Source organism: Ailuropoda melanoleuca, chromosome 2 (assembly GCF_002007445.2).
Source record: "Ailuropoda melanoleuca isolate Jingjing chromosome 2, ASM200744v2, whole genome shotgun sequence".
Lineage (NCBI taxonomy): Eukaryota > Metazoa > Chordata > Mammalia > Carnivora > Ursidae > Ailuropoda > Ailuropoda melanoleuca.
Genome location: NC_048219.1, coordinates 26,092,768 through 26,114,193, shown reverse-complemented (window position 1 = coordinate 26,114,193; position 21,426 = coordinate 26,092,768). Strand labels below are relative to the sequence as shown.

Here is a 21,426-nt window from a genome sequence, read left to right as displayed (position 1 = left end):
TTGATTTAGGTACTTGTATTGTTATAACTTTAAAAAGAATTATTAGTATTTAATACTAATAATGATGTATTATTTATAGTTACCACGTTTAAGGAATTTTCAGAATAGAGTGAAATCCTGTGTATATATCACTCTGAGACAAGATTATGATTTTCAAAATGTTTATGTTTGCACAACCAGTAGCATTTATGGTAGCAATTGATTGTCAGCAGATATTTTCCGGAGAGATTCTAAAATAATTTTTTTTCTATTTACCATCCTATACATGCCGATATATACATTTATACTATAGCTGTGGTTACATGGACTTTTCAGGATAAAATTTTCTTAACTGTTGAGAGCTTTCAAAGTTACCAGTTGTTGAATATTAGTTACAGATTTTTCACTTTTTTTTTTAATTTTGAAAAAAAAAAAAAAAACATCTACCATCTGATGGTATTTGCACGCTTTAGCCCAGTGGTTCAGTCTGTAAAACCATCCTATTTTAATACACCAAAGAATGTTTGCAGGGGGAAAACAAAAGAATGTTTGCAGAGTTGAGCATGCCTTTATAATTGATTTTTTTTGTGGGGGTGGTGGTGGGAGGTACTTTCTGGTTTTAAGGGGCACATAGTATAGAGGAATTTTCCTTTTCTCAACTCTATTTTCTACTATTTTCATGAAGCTGTTGGCTGAATTGAGTTTATGGATTGGGTATGTATTTGGTACAAATTGTTCTGGGTGTCAGAATTATGCTTCAGTTGTCTTTGAACTTACATAATGAAAATTATTTGACTAGCCTTTTAAACATATAGATTCTGCATTAAAATCAATACATGTAATATATTACAAATTTCATAAAGAAGAGCATCACCTATGTAGTATTCTTGCCAGAATGTTTAAATGAAATCTAATCATGAGGAAACAATCAGGCAAATACAGATGGTAGATTATTGTATAAAATTTTTAATGGCATGTAACACACACACACACGCACACACGCACACACGCATGCAAAGAAGAGAAGGAAAAAAGTTGGGGAAACTGTTCTAGATTAAAGGAGACCAAGAAACAAGATAGCTAAATGCAGTGCATGACCCTTAACTGGATCTCAATCCAAAACAAAAACAACAAGAACAACAAAAACAGTGCACACTTATAAAGGGACAATTAAGACAGTTGGGGAAATTCAGATATGCACTATATCCTACATGCAATATAAGGTCAATACTAAAATTTTTGAACGTCATAATGGTGTGGTGGTTTATGTAGGAGAATGTCTTTTTTCTTCAGATTAAATGCTGGGGTGGAGTTTCATAATGTCTACAGTTTACTTTCAGATGTTTCAAAAAGAAAAGGTAAGTGCAGAAGGCCAGGGAGAATGAAAGTAAATTTGGCAAGTGTTAACAGTTACTGAATCTATGTGAAAGGTGTATTGGTGTTCATTGTGTTATTCTTTCAGCTTTTCTCTAGCTTGAAAATTTTGAAGACAAAAATGCTGGGGGCAAAATCTCCACACAGAGTAAACTTTAACATTAGGATGGTGCAACTTACTTTATTTTGTCTGACTTTTATCTGTAATCATGTCTTTTGCAAGAGATTTTTAAATACGTTATATGCTCAATAATTATTAATTGGGTTTCTGCATTTTAATAATGTGATTCCATGATTTTAGAATTTCTTATAGTTTAAAGAACATACACAGTGGATTATATACATTCTGTCCCCGTTTTGTGAAATAGATGAGATAGGTGGTGTTTTCTTCATTTTAGAAACGAACAGTTTGAGGTTTTGAGAAAGATATCCAAGAACATAGCCAGCTACCCTCATGCTCAGATTTCTCCCCTAAGCCTTGGAGTCCTCTCTCTATCTAATCATTCATTACACACTTCCACCTGGATATTCCACAGGTATCCTTTTTTTTTTTTTTTAAGATTCATTTCTTTATTTGAGAGAGAGAGACAGAAAGAGAGAGAGTGAGCAGGAATAAGGGAGAAGGGCAGAGGGAGAAGCAGACTCCCCGCTGAGCTGGAGCCTACATGGGGCTCGATCCCAGGACCTGGAGATCATGACCTGAGCCAGAGGCAGAGGCTTAACCATCTGAGCCACCCAGGCTGTCTACTTCATTTCCCTTAGAACCTCCATGCTGTTGACAGAATGAACTTTCTAAAAAAGCAAATCTAGTCATATTGCTTCATTTCATTGATAGGATGAAAACAGCAAACAAAGCACTTTATATAATCTAGACCCTACCTACTTCTCCTTCCTCATCCTTACATGCCTCCCTCACATCTACCTTATTTTCCAGTCACACTGAAAAAATGAATTGCAGCTGAGATAGTCTGTCATGGCTGCATGCCCTCATATTTGTTATTACTCTAGCTCTTTGCCACATCTTGTGTTACACTTACTCTTCAAGATATGAAAGTATAAGTTCCTGTTGGAAGTCTCCATAGCACTTTTTCTGGCTGAATTAGGTGCTTTTTATTTGCCCTGTACATGTTTTTGCTATAAAACTACATTTTAACTGTTTTCATTGCCTTTTACTATAAAATTGTGAACTCCTTGACGGTCATAGCTCACACATATTAGATGGTCAGTAAATGTTAATGGACCTTCATCTAATCCTAACACTGTGAAAATACTTTTTCTTAGGGACACTGGCATATATCTGTTTTTCATAGAGTTGTTGTGACTTTTTTATTTATATGTTTAATTCATCCCCAGTATTGACATGGTAATTGGAGAACCTGATTTCTAGTTTTGGCTCTGTCCGTTATTTGGTATACTCTCTTAGGCAAGTTAGTGTAACTTTCTAGGCCTCAGTTATCCAGTTAATGACAGATCGAATTAACTGTTTTCTCACACCTACCCATTTTTCTCAGTGACTCTGATTTTATGATTTCATCTGAGGGGTTTTTGAGCAGAGATGTGACACGTTGACAGCAGTGTTATAAGACTTTCACTTTGACAGAATGTAAATTGGAAGGGTATAGAATGGATAGATGCAGAGAAACCAGTTAAGAGAATAATGTGGTTTAATGAGCATTTTGTACAGGATCAGTATTTGGTAAAGGAGAAATAATTATGAGAGAAGCTTTACAATTTGAAATGGTGAAGACAGAATGGATTGTCTTCTGTGTAGCCCTTCCCCTCAAATGGATTCCAAGATTGAAAGCCTATATGGACTTCTACAGAGAACTAGATTTTCTATTTTGAGAGAAATGAAACTAGGGGAGTAAATGGCTTAAATTTCCTCTGATTTCTACCTTAACTTCAAAAAAGAATAAAAGATAGGAACTTTATAACCAGAGACATAGCTATTTCCAGATTTACATAGGAAATGTTATTTTTCCACTTGAAGAAACCACTCCCTAAAAACAGAAAGAAGGTTATCACTCAAAAGAAGCATAAAGAGAGAAAAAAGAGATTGAAAAACGCTAGTTTGAAAAAAACAAAAACAAAAAAACCTCAACTATGTAAACATGCTGCTCATTAAGTTCATAGGCTGTGAAGTTTTGGTTTTGAGATTTCCTCACTGGGGCATACGCTGTGGAGAAGGTCTCCTTGTTAGTGTTATTGCAGTTGTACACTTAAATTTAACATTTGTTGAGCTCTCAAACTTGTTCAGCTGGGAGCTTTAGAAAATATCTCTCCTGTACTATAAGGATGCTACTGGTGCTTATTACCTCAGTCAGGAAATCCGGAAAACTTTGGTACCAGAATTGATACTAAATCTGAGAAGTGCCATGGATGATTACCATGGATGATTACTTTTGTTCCTGTCACCACAACTATATTTTCTGCCAGTAGAGGACAATAGAAACAATGTTGAGGCAGCTGTTGCTAATGTAACTACCACTCTAAAAGCTTTATATAATGCTTCCACCAGATTTACAGATCTGTTGAGAGGAAATGTGTTTGTTTTCCCCATTTTGCCCTTTGTATTTTCCCTTCCACATTGCGCATTGATATTTCTACTAGCAAGTATATTAGTTTCCTAGGGCTGTTTTAACAATTTACCACAAACTTGGTGTCTTTAAACAGAGGATCTTCAGATCCTCTGAAGGATCTAGGGAGAATCCTTTCTTTCATGCCTATTTCAGCTTCTGATGTCTTCTTGTGGTCTTTGGTTTGTGGCAGTGTAACTTCAGTGGCTGCCTCCAGTTTCACATAGCCTTCTTCTCTGTGTATACTTTTTGTCTCTGTTAAGGATACAGTCATTGAATATAGGACTCATCTTTTTCCAGTACTATCTCAGTCCTTACCTTGTATCTATGAAGACCCTGTTTCCAAATAAGGTCAAATTTTGAGGTTATAGGTTGACATGAATTTTGTTGGCATGCCATTCAACCCATTGCACTAGAGTGCTGACAATTTGAGATAGCTCTTATTGGTGGAGTCCTTTCTAATGATCATATTAATTCATTTGTTCAACAAACATTTAATAAACCCCAACGATATACCAGGGGCAGGTTTAAAGGAAGATGGATCAGATTATTTACTCTTAAGGAGCTCTCAGTGTAGTTGGAAGGCAGATATAGATAGACCTCAGTTTCTATGATACAATGTGACAAGCAGGGTAATAGAGGCTTATATTCAATGCTGAATATACGTATGTATTCATCCTGTATTTGTTGTGGAGGGACCCAGGAGGGATAAGGAAAGAGTTAGGAAAGACTTAACAAAAGAGTTGACATTTGAATCTTGAAGGAAGACAAGGAAGTTACTGAGACAGAGGTAGTATCAGGTATAAAGGTACTATGGATTGAAAGAGAGTGGCTTAGGAAACTGTAGGTTCTAAAGTGCCACTGAGTCATAGTATTTGGAGGAATGAGAATGAATAATAAACTTCTGTTTTTTCATAACACTGACATCCTGATCCTGGATTGCAGTAATCCTATGAACACTGTGACAGAGAAAATACTATAATAAATTTCCAAATCCCTTTTCATGTTACTCCTTCCTGGGCATAGAAAAGTTGATTTTTCTATCTCTTTTGAGGTTAGATGGGGACATCCCTTCCCCCTTTCTTTCCTTTTCCCCTCCTCTCTTCCTTCCTCCTAATCTGTGGCCAATGATGGAAGCTGTATTCATATGGTGGAGTTATAATATTGGAGTGGCCTGACTCACTGAGTTACCACATGGAAGACAGGTGTCCTGGAAAGTTGCCCATATGTTCAGCAGATTTTGCATGAATGAGAAATAAACTTTCTGATTTGTTAAACCACCAGAATTGGGGTATTATTTATTACCGCAGCATAGCTTATCCTATCCAGCCATATAATGTTTTAAAACTTCCTTTAAATATCCCTCCAAATTAAAAATGGAAATGACAAAAAAATAAAATAAATAAAAATAGAAATGACAGAGGAAGCTAGTCTCTAGTTTTACATTTTAAATTGAAAATATATTTCAGATGTAATTGTATATTTCAAATTTACCCCTGTTTTTACAATTATATAAGTCCTATGAATTCATTTTATAAAACTTATAAAAATATAGAGCAGCTATCTCTCCATCTAGTTGTAAGTAAATACTGTTGATAATTTGACTTAAAAAACCTCTCCCCCAGATTATTCTTTTATAAATTATTTTTAATAGTTCTTTTTAAATGTCATAAAACATTTTTACAAAGCATGAGTTTGAATGGCCTCACCATATCCTGTTATGGACTGTAGTATGTAACCAGCCTTCAGTTATTGTTCATTTGGTTTGTTCTGATTTTTTATAATATAAACACGACAGAGAATATCCTTGTAGAAAAATCAGCTAAGAAAATTCCTTATTATTATTTCCTTAAAATGAATACCTGAGAATAGAGTTATTGCTTTAAAGGGATCTCTCTCCTTGACCCTATTTAATGATTTTTATAGTGTATCAAATTAACCTCCAGAAAGGCTTCCTTTGTTTGCAAATGTAAGAAAGCCGTTTCGATGATTCTTATCAACACTGGATATTTTTGTGTACGTGCACATGTGCATGAGAGCATTTGACAGTCTGATAAGTAAGCATGTTATTTTGTTTTAATTTTTATTTCTTTGGTTGAGATTTTGACCCTCCATATGTTGCACTGCTCATTTATATCTGTTTCCTGTGAGGTTTGTATCCATTGTCCATTTTTTGTTACTAAAATATTTTTTAATTAGTTCTATAATTCAGTCTACTAAAGACATGGAGATTTGTTTTTTTTTAAACGATCATGTATGTGCACCTATTTTTTTCCCTGTTTTGTCATTTGTTGTTTAAATTTATTTATGGCATTCTTGGATGTCACAATTTTTATTTTCATGTGGCCAAATCACCTTCTTTTTTATTTTTTCCTTTGTCAGTATGCTTATACTTTTTTTTTTTTACTGCAAGATCAGATTAAACATAGGCATGTATTTCTCCTAGCACTGTTGTGTTTTCATATTTTTTTACATTTAACTTGTTAACCCACATAGGTTCTGTTATTGTGAAATAGCTAGCTAACTTTTTTCTCAGTTAATCAGTTGTTAATTTTAGTTAATTAGGAGCATTTTTTTGTTTACAACTCCTGTATTTCTTTGGCTTGAAATGTCACCTTTAGCGTATGTTGAATTTTTCTGTATAGTAGGGTTTCCTTTGGTCCCTTTGATTTTTGAAATCTGTTCTTGAATTAGCTTGAAGTGGTTTTCCTAAAGGTAGCTTTATAATACATACTTGTTGCATATGATCGACAAATGGTTTTTCATTACACTTCTTCTACAAAAATGTTTTGTCTTTTTCAGCTGTTTTTTTTTTCTTCCAGATGGGTTTTAGAATCATTTTGTTTCCGTTCCAAAAAATATTGGTATTACTCTTGTAATTTCTTTGTTCTTATAAGGTAACTTGGGAGGAATTGGCATAATTCCAGTAGTCTTTCATTTCAGGGATAGCTTCCCATTTCTTCATATTTCCTTTTAATTTTCTTTAGTAAAATTTTAGATATTTTTATTTTAAATGAGATGAGAAGCTGTTGGAGTTGATAAATAAGACTGTGAGCCCAGGAGGAAGCTATAGTACAGGACAGCTTATCTATGTGATAAACTAGTAACAGATTTTGTTCAGATTATAAAATGTAGGTTGGTAAAACTTGGAAATGTTTTATAAAAGATGTACTGGTTGCTGAAGTGGTAAATCTGAATTGATCTAGTTAGTGGTCTGAATTGATCTAACGATTGTCACAAAACAGAACAACTTTTTAAAATGTCTCTGTGTCTTAAATGACGCCCTTGGGATCATGAGGGGAAGGTTAAACAGACTGTGTTTTATCTAAATTTCTATGATGTCAATGCGGACACCATCCGTCAGCCTACCTGGCCCTAAAAGGGACATAGTAAGGTGCCAAGGTTTGGGAAGTGCATGTGTGCTAGATTCTGATGACCAAACTATTACCACTTCTGTTATCTACAATTCTTTTCAAGCTACTAATAATGCTTTTTTAATTTAAAATGATACATTTTTAGATTTTACTCACTTGCAAGAGCAGTTTGGCTTATGAGGTTTAAACAACTGAAATGCTGGCCCTGGGTTTGTCAATAATTGGCAGCTCAGTTACAGGATGCAAGATAGCTGCACGGGTTTAGAAGAAACAAGTGGAATAGGAAAAAAAGAGAAGGGTATGTGGGTAGTTTCTTGGTTCCTGATGTTTCCACTCAGTAGTACAAAATGCTCTGAAAGAGGAATGGACTTTTGGGAAGGGGTGTTGCCTTTAACTGCTTTTAATCCTGAGCAGCAGTCTCAATTTCCTACTTACCCTGGCACACATGCCTGTTTTCCTCTTGTGGAATGTGTTGGACAACACAGCAAATGGGTGTCAGCACTGTTGAGGTTAGGCTGTAATGAGGGGTCACTTATTTGAGGGGGAATCAGTTTATGGTTTACAGCACACAATGTTAGTATTTCACAGTAGGTAACACTGCGAAAGCCAAACTGTGAGACTTTACTGAATCAGTAGGTAAAGGATAGTGCTTTTTTGTGTATTCTGCCCCACCAGACAACAGATCTTTCTGACTGGTCTGGTTCCACTTTTCACCTTCATGTTAGAGTAGGGCTCCTTGCAGTAATGGACCTCCCTTCTTTGCTTCCTTCCATATTATGACTGTATCACACTACCTCTTTCACAGAAGTGGTTACGTGACTTTCATTACTGTGGGCAGGGTATGAGAGTTCTAGTCGCGCTACATCCTTTCCAGAACTTGATATTGTCACCTTTTTATTTTTATACTTCTTGAACATGTAGAGGCATTTCATTGGGGTTTTACTTCCTTGATTACTAATGGTCATTTGGGTATGCTCCTTTTTGAGTACCTATTTAAATCTCTTACTTTTCTATTGGAGTATATGTCTTTTTCCTGTTTGTTTGCAGGAGTTCTTTATGTTTTCTGGTTAGGAGCCCTTTGCTGCATGTGTTGTAAAGATCTTCTTCCATCCTGAAGCATGCCTTTTGCTCCTTTAATGGGGTCCTTAATGAAGAGGAAAGACTAATTTTAATGTAGCTGCATTTGTTAATCTTTTTCATTTCTTGAATTTGCTTTTTGGGTCCCATGTTTTAAAGAAATCTCTGCCTAGTTCAAGCTCATAAAGATGTTCTTCTGGATGTTTCCTTTAGATGCTTTACCGTCTTTGTCTTTTACATTTAGAATTATAATTTATCTGGAGTTGATTTTTGTGGTTGTATGAGATAGGCTCAGGTTTTTTTTGTTTTGTTTTTGTTTTTTTGGTCATGGATATCCACTTGACTTACTGTCATTTACTGAAAAGACCATTCTTTCCCTGCTTCTCTGCAGTGCCATATTTATCGTAAATCAAGTGTTCCTACATGTGTGGATTTGTTTCTCAACTATTACAGTTCCATTTGTAAAAACTATTTGTTTTTTCCTTGCTTCAATACTACCCTGTTGTATTGACTGTAAATTTTAAAAAGAATATTGATAATCTGGTAGGGGTGTAGATTTTTAAGCTTTGTCCTTTCCAAGATTGTCTTGGTTGTTCTTGATCTTTGCATATTCATATATATTTATAAACAGATTATTAATTCATACCAAAAATCTGCCACAATTATAATTGAAATTGTATTGAATTTGAGGATGAATTTGATAAAGATGAATCTGAAAGAGAATTAACGTTTTTACAACATAATGTCTTCAAATCCACAGAGTATCATTCCATTCTTTGAACTTGGTTTTAATGTCTCTTAGTACACTTTTCTGTTTCTCTTTTTTGTAGTCTCATACTTTTTCATTAGATATTCTCTAGATAATTAAACTTTTGTGATAATGTTACAAATGGTGTGTTTTTAAGTTTTCATTTATTTTTTTCAATACATTGAATTTGTTTTTCTGGCATATTTCCTGCTTCAGACCTCTTGGACAGTGTCGAAAGGAATGGTACTAGAATTATTCCCATTCTTACAGACGGAGATTTCAGTGTTTAAACTAGAAGTTATGTTACTTGTAGATTTTCTGTAGCAACCCTTTATGAAGTTAAGGAAATTTCTCTCAATGCCTTTTTTTTTTAATATATCTTTTAGCAATTATAATTGATATTGAAGTTTATTAAGTGCTTGCCCTGCATAGATTGAAATGGCCATGGAAAATTTCTTCTTTATTCTGTTAATGTTATGAATTACACTGGTTGATATTTGAATGTTATATATTATTTTTCATTTAATTCTGGATGTACTTTACTGATGTTTTATTTAGGAATTTTGCATCTGTGTTTTTGAGAGAAACTGGCATATGATTTTCTTTTCTTGTAATTGTAACATATTTTGGTACCAAGCTTATTTGGCTTCATAAAGGGTTGCTAGATTTAGCAAATAAAAATCCCATATATACTTACACTAAAAAAAATTTATTGCTTTTCTGAAATTCACATTTAATTTGGCATCCTGTATTTTATCTGGCAACATCACTCATAGGTCAAGTTCAGAAATGTTGTATCTCTTTTACTAGAAGAGTTTATGTAAGATTGGTGTTTTCATCCTTAAATGTTTGGTAGAATTCATCAGGGAACTGTCTGTGGCTGGAATTTTGTTAGATTTAGACCTAAATATTTCATTTTTGGGGTGCTCATGTAAATGATACTGTTTTAAATTTCAAATTAGAATTGTTCATTGCTGGTATATAGGAAAGTATGTAACTTTTATGTCATAACCTTGTGTCTTGCAAGGATATACAGTCTTTGTTTATTATATATTCTTAATGTGATTATGATAGAGGTTAAACACATACCCCTGATTTTTAAAAACCTAATGTAAATGGTTTTACTGCTGTTCAAAGCAAGGACATTAGAACAACACTTAATATCCATTTATCGTTTTTTTAAGTTTTATGTATTTTGTTTTATGCTTTAATTCTGCATACATTTTAAGCCCTATAAGACATCATTATTGCTTTATACTGTCAATGTGCATTTAGATTTACTTTCTGTTTACTCTTTCTGTTGCTTTTTATTCCTTTCTGAATTTTCCATCTCATGCCATTTTTCTTCTGTTTGAGGAACATCTTTTAGTTTTGTTTTATTGTGGTGTATTAACAAAAAATCTTAAATATGTTTTCAAAATGTCTTTATCTCACCTTTTATTTTTCTTTTTTCTAAAGATTTTATTTATTTATTTGACAGAGAGAGACAGCGAGAGAGGGAACACAAGCAAGGGGGGTGGGAGAGGGAGAAGCAGGCATCCTGCCAAGCAGGGAGCCCAATGTGGGGCTTGATCCCAAGACCCTGGGATCATGACCTGAGCCGAAGGCAGATGCTTAAAGGCTGAGCCACCCAGGCGCCCCCTTCCCTTTCTAACTTCATTTTTGAAAAGTTTTTTTTTTTTTTTAAACTGGAAATAACATTATAGGTCAAGAAAGTTTGTTTTTTTCATTACTTTGAAGACATTTTATTTTCTTCTGGCTTCCTTTGTTTCTGAGGAGAAAGCAGCTCTTCTATTTATTTTTGCTCCTAGACAGTAAACCTTTTCCTTTTTGGCTGCTTTTAGGATTTTCTCTTTCTTTGGTTTTCAGAGACTTAATTAATACGTGCCTAGGTTTGGCTTTCTTTTCATTTATCTTGCCTGGAGTTCTTAGGGTTTATTTAATATGTCTCTTAATGTCCATCAATTTTTGGAAATATTAGTACTGTCCCTTTTATAAAGGTTGTGTGTTATTCTCTCTCTCTTCTAAGTCTGGAATCTAGTTATGTATGTGTAATATCTTTTACTCTGTCCCATATGTCTTTGAGTCATTATTCCATTCTTTTGTCTCTCCATGCTTCACTTGGATGATTTTCTTCTGATTTATTTGATATTCACTAATTATCTCTTTAGTTAAGTCTAATCTGATGTTAAATCCATCTGTGAAGTTCTTAATTTCATTCAGTTTTTATTTCCATAATTTCACAGGGTTGGGGGTCAGAAGGATGAGAGAGAATATAGGTTAGGTCCTATCAGAGCGCTATGGTGAACATCCCAGTTTCATTTGGGACGTTGAAGGAATATACCTAAGGAATAGGGGTAAACTGAAAGTAGACCAGCACTCAGGAGAAATGAGGCCCAATTTTGAATCACCTCAATCTTTGACTATAGTAAGATGATCTGTATTTTTGCCTAGATGTCTTCCAGGAGCAAAAACCAGTTGAACCTCAAATAGATCTCTCAGTGTTTTGTTTCTGTTGATCTACTCAGTGAAAAATAAGAAGGCATGCCATAACTAAAAATTTTACTGAAAACCTGGAGAAACAGATCCATAGGAGATCCAGACATTTCAATTACAAGTCAATTTTTTAGAAATATGTTATTACATGACATAGTGGAGAGTTTAATCAGAGGAATGCAAACAATCAAATTCACAAGTATTTATTTAGAATTCACATGGATATATTTATATGTATAAAATTTCAAACATCTGATTTTTTAAAAAGTAATCTTTGTTAAAGGTTTGTGCCATAATTACAGCAGTATGAGTAATTAATTCAGTATAGGTAACATACAGTGTTATATTAGTTTGGGAGAGTACACTTTGTATGATTTCAGGCCTTTGCAATTTATTGATACTTTCTGTGACAGGCTGACTCTAAGATGGTTCCCTGTGATTCCTACCTCTGCATATTCATGCACTTGTTTAATACCCTTCCCTCACTTTGAGTGGGATCTGTGATAGATCATCCTTGACTTATGATGGGGTTGTGTTCCAATAAACCCATAGTAAGTTGAAAATGCATTTAATACACCTAATCTGCCAACCAGCATAGCTTAGCCTTCCCTACCTTAACACTCTCAGAAAATTACATTAGCTTTCAGTTGGGCAAAATCATCTAACACAAAGCCTATTTTATAATAAGATGTTGAATATCTCATGTAATTTATTGAATACCATGCTGAAAGTGAAAGAATGATTGTATGTGTACAGAGTGATTGTAAGTGTCATCACAACTTTGTGATTATATAGCTGACTGGGAGCTGCAGTTTGCTGCCACTGCCTGGCTTCACAAGAGAGTATTGTACTGCATATCACTAGCTCAGAAAAAGATCCAAATTAAAATTTGAAGTACAATTTCTACTGAATGTGTATTGCTTTTGACCATCATAAAATAAAAAAAAATTTAAGTTGAATCATCTTAATTTGGGGACCGTCTGTACACCAAAGTGATGAGATATCGTTTCTTTGATTAAGTTACATAGGATTTAACTTCTGTCTTGCTAGAGACTTTCTCTCTTGTTGGCTTTGATGAAGCAACTTACCGTGTTGGTGAGGAATAGTGGCAAAGAACTCCAACAGCCCAAAAGTAATGGAATCGTCCCCAAAACCATATAAATGAGCCTGGAAATGGGGAAATCCTTTCCCAGGTAAGCCTACAGATGAGATCCCAACTCTGGTAGACACACCAGTTGCAGCCTTGTGAGAGACTCTGAAGCAGAGATCCCCAGCTAAGCCATGCCTAGGTTGCTGACCAACGGAAACTATGAGATAATCAGTATTGTTTTAAACTGATTAGTTTGTGGTAATTTGTTACACCGTAGATAGCTAATACATTGCTTAATGACCTAATTTGTGATTCAATTTGTTTATTGTTTTCTGTGTTTTTAGAAATATTTTCACTTTGCAGTTGTTGGGTGTAGTGTTTTATGTAAGTCCATTGGATCAAGTATATTAAATTGTTCAAATCTTATAAATCTTTTCTTATTTTTGTTTGCTTGTTCTATCAGTTACTGAACATGATATATTAAAATCTCCTGCAATGATTGTGGTTTTGTTAATTTTTGTGCGTGATGCTGTTCATTTGTGCGTTTGGGCTGTATTATTAGATACATGCAAATATTAGAATTATTATAACTTCCTAGCAGACTGAACCTTTCCCTTTTTATTTTCTTTTTCTCTAGAAATGTTTTTGGCTTTGTATTCTGTTTTGTTTAATTTTAATATAGGTACACAGTTTCTTTTGGGTAGTGTTTTCTTGGTATATTTCTTTTTACCCTTTATTGTTAACCTTTCTGTATTACTATATTTTAATGTGTTGCTTCATGATAATATACAGCTGGTTGATGAGTTATCTTTAACCCCTATAATCTTTGCATTTCAAGCTTATCATTTTTAACAGCCAGATTTAATGTAATTACTTGTATATTTAGGGTGAAATATATGATGTTATGTGCTTTGTAGAAATGTTCTGTTTTCCCTCTTCTGTTACATTGGTTATTTTCCTTACTCCTTTGTATCCCTTTCCTCTTCCCATTTGGTAATTATATAGTCTTTAAAAATCTTCTGGCAAATTTCTTTGGAAATCAGACAATGGATATTTGACTCATCAAACTCTAAAATGAATACATTTTAAGGATCTTACAGCTGTTTATTTTCCTTACATTCCTCTCAACTTATGTATATATACTGTTTATTTTGTTAGGTACTTTAGTTTTGTAGAAAAAATTTTAAACCTCTCAAATTATTGTTGTCATTGTTTTCTGCAGTCAGTTTTCGTTTAGATTTACCTACATTTCCCTCCATTTTCTTTGTTCTTTTTTCATCTTTGCCTTCAATTTGGGATCATTTTCCTTCTGCTGTAGTATATACTTTAGAGTTTGCATTAGTGCAGATACGATGGGGGCAAACTCTTCCCGGGTTAGTTTGTCTGAAACATCTACGTTTCCCTTTCCTTTATTCTTGAAAAATGTTTTCCCTGGGTGTGGAATTACAGGTTGATCACTATTTTCCTTTAGGACTTCAGTTGAAGATATCATTCCATTATCTTCTGGCCTTTTTTGTTTCTGATGGGAAGTTAGTGGCCATTCTCACTGCCATTTCTTTGATTGTAATCTGCCCTTTATCTCTGGCTTTTTTTTTTTTTTAAAGAGAAGTTGAGAGAGAGAGAGAGAGCATGGAAGCTTTGGGGGAGGGGTAGAGGCATAGAGGGAGAAGGAGAGACAGAGAATCTTAAGCAGGTTCCATGCCCAGCACTGAGCCCTGAGATCATGACCTGAGGCGAAATCAAGAGTCAGATGCTTAACCAATTGGGCCCCCCAGCTGCCCCTTGCCTCTTCTCTTCTTGTTTCTGTGGAGTCTCCTGTAGTGATTCCATTTTTTGTATGTCTCTGGCTCCTTCCAGAGTTCCATCTCTTGCTGGGCAGCCTCTCTTCCATGGTCCCCATTCCTACTGGGTGCCCTTGGCTTATAGACTCTCTTAATATACTTTCTTCCTTGGTATCGCCACCCTTGTTGGGGTAGTAGGACTTCCTGTTGTTGCTTATTGCTAGGTTGCCCGACAATGACTTATTGAAGTAGAATTCACGTAACATATGATCAACCATGTAAAAGTGTACAATTCAGTGGTCTTTAGTGTACTCCCAGTGTGTCGCATCTGCCAGCTCACTCTGGTTTCAGAACTTTTTCATTACCCGTAAAAACACCCAGACCCATGAAGAAATTCTTCCCTTTCCCCCCTCCTTCCACCTCCTGGTAACCTTTAATTTACTGTCTCTGTGGGTTTTCCTATTGTGGATATATTATATAAAAGGAATTATACAATATGTAACCTTTTGTGTCAGCCTTTTTACACTCAGCATAACGTTTTCAACCTTTTTAGTTCTTCCAATATTCTTAAAAGTAGTTTTTCTTATTGAAGTCCCTCTATTGATCTGTCCGGTATTGGTTACTTTTCCTTGTTGGAAACTGATGAGATATTTATTTGTATGTTTATTGCTTATTTATTACCTGTAACATTTCACATATTCTAAGCTCCAGGTCTGATGTTTGTTCGTTTGGTATGAGAGGAATTTTTTTTCAAAGATTTTATTTATTTATTTGAGAGAGAGTGAGTGAGAGCAAGAGTGTGGGGGTGGGGGCAGAGGAAGAGGGATTGGCAGACTCCCTGTTGAGCAGCCACCTTTGGCGCGGGCGGGGGCGGGCGGGGGGCGGGGGGTTGCTCTCAATCTCAAGGCGCTGAAATCATGACCTGAGCTGAAGGCACTTAACTGCCTGGTATGAGAGAAATTTTAATAGAGTGCTGAGGAATATTAGAGATCACAGAAGGATTATTAGAGGCCTTATTCAAAATGAGGAGCAATTAACCTTTATAGTTAAGTGGTCTGTTATATATACATTACTAATTGTTTTTTTACCTGCTTTTGACCAGAGTCCTGTATTAAAAAATGTTGACTATCAATTAACCAATATAAGAATCTGCTAACGTAAGTATTTTTGAAGTTTATATATTATTGACGTTTTAGGGAGGAAGCCATTTTCGGAGAATATTTATTTTAATCCTCCTTCCCCTTTGATAAAACATATGTAACATAATATTTATCATCTTAACCATTTTTAAGTGTATAGTTCAACAGTGTTGAAAGTATTCACATTGTTGTAAACCCATCTCCAGAAATTTTTCATCTTGTAAAACTGAAACTTTATACTGATTAAATAATGACTATCTGTCTCCGCCTCCACCACCCCATCCGCCCTGACCCTGCCTGGTAACCGCCATTCTACTTTCTGTTTCTGTGAATGTGACTACTTTAGATACCTCAGATAAGTGGAATCATACAGTATTTGTGTTTTTGTGACTTGCTTATTTCAGTTAGCATAATGTTCTCCAGGTTTATCCATGTTGCAGCCTTTGACAGTATTTCTTTCCTTTCTGAGGCTGAATAATATTCCATTTTATGTATATCACACATTTTCCTTACCCATTCATTCATCAGAAGTGATTGGGTTGCCTCTGTCTCTTGGCTGTTGTGAATAATGCTTCTGTAGAAACATGGTATGGAAATATCTTTTTGAGACCCTGCTTTCAATTCTTTTGGATGTATACCCAGAATTGGAATTATTGGATCATATGTTAATTCTATTTTTAATTTTGAGGACGGTCTTTACTGTTTCCCGTAGGAGTTACATGATTTTACAGCCCCATCAACAGTGCATAAGGGGCACAAGGGCTCCAATATTTCCAAATCGTTGCCAACACTTTTTAAAATTTAATTCATTAATTAATTTTGTGGTAGCCATCCTAATGGGTGTGAAGTGATATCTCATTGCTGTTTTGATTTGCATTTCTCTGATGATTAGTGATGTTGAGGGTCTTTTCATTTGCTCATTGGCTGTTACTATATCATCTTTGGAGAAATGTCTGTTCAAGTCCTTTTCCAATTTTTAAATTGAATTTTTTGATCTTTTGTTACTGAGTTGTAGGATCAGAAGTATGATTTGCAAATATTTTCTCCCATTTTATAGGTTGTTTTTTCACTCTGTTGATTGTGTCCGTTGATGCACAGAAATTTTAGTTTCGTGTATCCTTCTGCTTTGCCTCCCCTGCCCTTTGGCTTTTGTTGCTCATGTTTTCGGTGTGATAGTTAGGAAATCATTGCCAGGTCCAGTCTCACAAAGCTTTTCCTCTATGTTTTTCCCTAGGAGTTTTATGGTTTTGGTGACTGTGTCTCTTTCTGTTCATTCTTTTATATCTGGCACCTTGACCCCTTTCCTGATACGGGTAAACTTTGAGTACAGCAAATTGCCCGCATAATGTGGGTGGGCCTCATCCAAACAGTTGAAGGCCTACTAGAACAAAAGATTGGCCTTTCCAGAGCACGGGGGAATTCTTTAGTAGATGGCCTTCATACTTGAACTGCAACATTGACTCTTCCCTAGGTTTTCAGCCTGCTGGCCCACCCTCTAGATTTTGGACTTACCAGCCTCCGTAATTGGATATGCCAGTTCCTTAAAATAAATCCCTTTCTTCTTCTCCCTCTCCCTCTTCATACACACAAATACCATGTTAGTTCTCTTTCTCTGGAGAATGCTGAATAATACAAGATTGTTTAGCCCAGCCCCTTTATTTTTACAGATTTGCTAACTTAACGGCTCTAGGAGATGAAGAAATTGGCCAAGGTCAAAGAACAAGTCATTGAGAAAACCAGGTCATGAACCCAAATCTACTGACTTCCAGTCTAACACTCTTATTACCTGAAATTGCTTTGCTCATAGCATGAAAACCAAATGGAAAAGCTCAGCTCTCCTACTTCAAATAAAAAATAAGTATATTGGCTACTTTCCATACATTAGGTCTTATCCTGAGTAGTTTTTATCCATTTTTTTCATCAATTCTCACAACCACCCTAGGAAATAAGTGTTATTATCACTTCCCATTTTGTATATTGACTTGCCTAAAATGACACATTTTGTCAGTGATAGACTTCTTATCTCAACTTAGATCTCTAACTATAGAAATGGAATTATTAATTACTGTATTGCATTCGCTGTATATATTTATTTTATTCCTGTCCCCGATGATATTAAGCAGTGAAGAAAAGATTTGGGTTGTCTCAGTTTTTGATTCTCATCAGCCTGGAGCCTTTTCCCTTTGTTGATTTGGCAGGATAATAAATGATTCATACTGCTTATGTTTAGGCCTTAATTATTTGTGATCCCTTATCTTCTGTTAATTGTGATTCTTTTCTGAGTGGGAATGTCTGTGCTGTTACCTAATTATTAGTACCCAAGACATTTCCAAAGTGGACATGGATTAATTTACCATGGAATTGTGTGCCCTGGACACACGTATATTCTTTGCTGCCGGTAACTATTATTGTCTTTCCTTCTCCATCTTCCTCTCTTCTGCCTTTCATACCTTTTGGTGGTGGCAGTGGAAGGAGTGGGAGAGGGTGAGGGTAGTGGTGTGGGGAAGGTGTTAGAGTTTTTAAACAGTGTGTCAGTCAGATGGTAGTTAGTCAGTTATGGATCAACAGTTCAGAATTGGAAAGAACCTGAATTTTAATCGTGCTGACCTTGTACACATTGCTCAAATTTATTGAGCTTGAGGAATTGTCCTGCAAGTCTATTGTATAGTAAATTGAGAACAATTTTGTTTTGTCATTCCTTAGATATTTGGAGCACTAGGTCCATAGCTTTCGTTCTGTCTTCTAGAAATCACTCAGCTCTAAGTGCTATGGTGAATGCAAAGAAGTAATTCATGGCTCTTGCCTATGTGAGCTTAGGCTCTATTTGAGGACAAAAAACACATAGGTGGGGAAAAAAGCATAAATATTATAAGACAAAACATGTGGAAACTAAGTGTCTTCAAGTAGGTTTAGGCAATAAAAATTGAGAGAGAGTGAGAATGATTGAGAATGGTGGGGGAAGGAAGAGAGACTTGAGTTGGGCCTTTTGACTATTGGCTGGAGTGGATGGAGCTGTTTTTAAAATAAAAATAATTTATTGTAAATGTCTAAATAGAAGATGGTTCTCATTTTCTCAGTGACAAGATAATGAAAATATTTTGATCAGCCTGAATATGTAAACTTTTTTTAAGCTTGTGTAAGAAATAGGCATTAAGTTTAGCTTATTAAGTTATACCTACAGATTTAAAATTATATAAAATATTGTGTTAAAGTATTACCTTTTTTATACTTTGTGAAACATTATTCAAACCTTTCACATGCATTTTAAACATTAGCGTCTTCTTTACTAACCAGAGTTAGTCTCCCAATTTTTCAGAGCACATGATCTTAATTTTTGTTTAAGTGGGTTGAGATAGAGCATGTAAAAAAATCTCTATTTTAATCTCGAGTCACAAGAACTCTTTTGCTATTCATGAGCTCTGCCATGAAAACCTTTCAAACCCAGTCTTTAACAGGGTTATTTATAATGGCACCTAAAGTTTTAATTGTGAAATTATTATCCCCCCCATTACAAAGTCTGTGCTGAAGTTGTTTGCCATCTTTTTAAGCTGATCGCATCAGGGAGCCTGTTTTCAGTATCCAAAACTAGTGTTGCCTGAAGTTGTTTTAGATTCTTTGGCTTTTGTAAACAGTTTTTTCTTTTTCAAAAATAAAATAGTTTGAAAGACTCAACTATAGGGTAATTTCTTTTTTCCTTTGGGACAGTTGTGGGAAAAGAACTTTGCCATATATGCAGTAGCATCATCTAAAGTGGTTCAAAGTATTACAAGTGAACAAGTGAGTGAGGTGAAGGATATGGCTGAAGTGGAATGGAGAGTCTAGAACAGTGTATATAGACACATCCAATTTAGATGTTACTACCTTATGTGGGTATTTGAATTTAAATGATTAATTTAATGATTATATGTTAATCATTAAATTATAATTCAGTTCCTTGGTCACACTGGCTATACTTCAAGTGATCAATAGCCACATGGGGCTAGTGGCTAGTGTATTATACAATGCAGATATAAATTATTTCTATCATTGCAGAAAGTTCTTTTGGGTAGCCGTAGTCTGGAAAGTGTTCTATAACCTTAGGAATTTGATGTCGTTCATTTCTAGGAATGATCATATTGATGGAAATAAGTCAAACTTCTCCCCTTACCCAAAATTGCTCACCCCAACCAACACCTTCCCTTCACCCATACAGACACAGATCAAAGATACATTAATATCTCAGTTTCTAAAATAGAGTTAGTGATCCAAGGATATTAGTATTGTTAATAAATATAAGTATTATTAGTAGAGATTTATACTGTGTTCATCTGAAACAGAAGGTGTACCCTTTCATCTATGTTGTTGGAATGTTGTATGGAAAAAAAACCCCAAATTACTTTGTGGTGAAAAGATCGGGACTTCTGGGAGTCAGAGAGGCCTGAATTTGAATGTTACCCTGTATGATCTTGGATAAACCACTTATTCTCTCAGAATATCATTTTCTTCATCATGTTTGCTCCATAGAGTGAGGATTAAATGAGACATGTAATGATGTGTAATTTATTTTACGTAGTTCTTTGCACACGACAGATGCTTCCTTCCCTCTTCATTCGGTCCCAAAAGAAATCTGATGAATATTAATTCACCAGAAGGTATTTATTGAACATTTACTATATGCAAAGATTTCTTCTCAGTGGTAGGAATATATCAGTGAACCAAAACAGGTAAGAATCTCTGTCTTTCAATGGTGCTTACATTTTCATAGGAGGAGACAGACAATAAATGATGTAAGTAACAGAGAGTGTTAGAAAGTGATCATTTCTTTTTTTCTTTGAATTTTATTTATTTGTGAGAGAGAGAGAGAGAGACGGAGTGAAAAAGAGCATGAGTGGGGTCAGGGGCAGAGGGAGAAGCAGACTCCCTGCTGAGCAGGGAGCCTGATGCAGAACTCCAGGATCATGGCGTGAGCTGAAGGCAGTCGCTTAACCGACTGAGCCACCCGGGCACCCCAGAAAATGATCATTTCTCAGGGAAAAAAACCCCCAAAAAACAAAACAGGGGAGGAGGATAAAAGTGTGTTGGGCAGAGCTCTGTAGTTTTCTGGAAAAAGTGGGCAGGTGACAATTGAATAAAGACCTGGAGGAAGAGGGTTAGTGAATGCACCATGTATCTGGGGGCAGGACCATTTCAAGCGGGGGGGCAGGGGGGAATAGTAACCATAAATACCGTGAAGTGGGAAATCAGCCTTCCATTTTCCAGGAACATCAAAAAGACAAGTGTGGCTCAGGAAAGGAGGAGGAGGTGAAGTTAGAGATTATAGGAGAGAGGGAGAAATAAGGCATATTAAGGATGTTGTCTTTTTATCTCAGAGTAAAAAGTAAAGATTTTGAGTAGAGGATTGACATAGTCTGACTTACATTTTAATAGCTTCATTTAATAGCTTCATTATGGCCATACTGAAGATGAGCAAGGGCAATGCAAGGAAATCAGGAGGCTATTGGAATAATAAAGGAGAGAGAAGATGGAGGCTTCACATTGCACATAATAGTGCAATGTGATCGACTTTTTTTTTTTTTAATGATTTTTTATTCTATTATGTTAGTCACCATACAGTACATCCCCGGATTCCGATGTAAAGTTCGATGCTCCGTTAGTTGCGTGTAATACCCAGTATACCATGCAATACGTGCCCTCCTTACCACCCATCACCAGTCTATCCCATTCCCCCACCCCCCTCCCCTGAAGTCCTCAGTTTGTTTCTCATAGTCCATAGTCTCTCATGTTTCATTCCCCCTTCTGATTACCCCCCTTTT

At 35.4% G+C, this 21,426-nt stretch overlaps 1 protein-coding gene across 3 annotated transcripts in view; it reads left to right on the top strand.

The window, feature by feature from the left end:
- The window catches only part of FAF1 (Fas associated factor 1), a 474,879-nt gene that overhangs the window by 95,542 nt on the left and 357,911 nt on the right, over positions 1 to 21,426 (top strand). Inside the window, exon 1 of one of the 3 annotated variants that reach the window (XM_034652351.1) lies at positions 12,783 to 12,817. The exons of the other annotated variants lie outside the window; for them this stretch is intronic. Within the exon in view, the coding sequence (XP_034508242.1) occupies positions 12,786 to 12,817 (32 nt within the window). The 5' untranslated portion in view covers positions 12,783 to 12,785. Of the gene's footprint in view, positions 1 to 12,782; positions 12,818 to 21,426 lie in introns of those variants that run through there. 3 annotated transcript variants of the gene reach the window in all.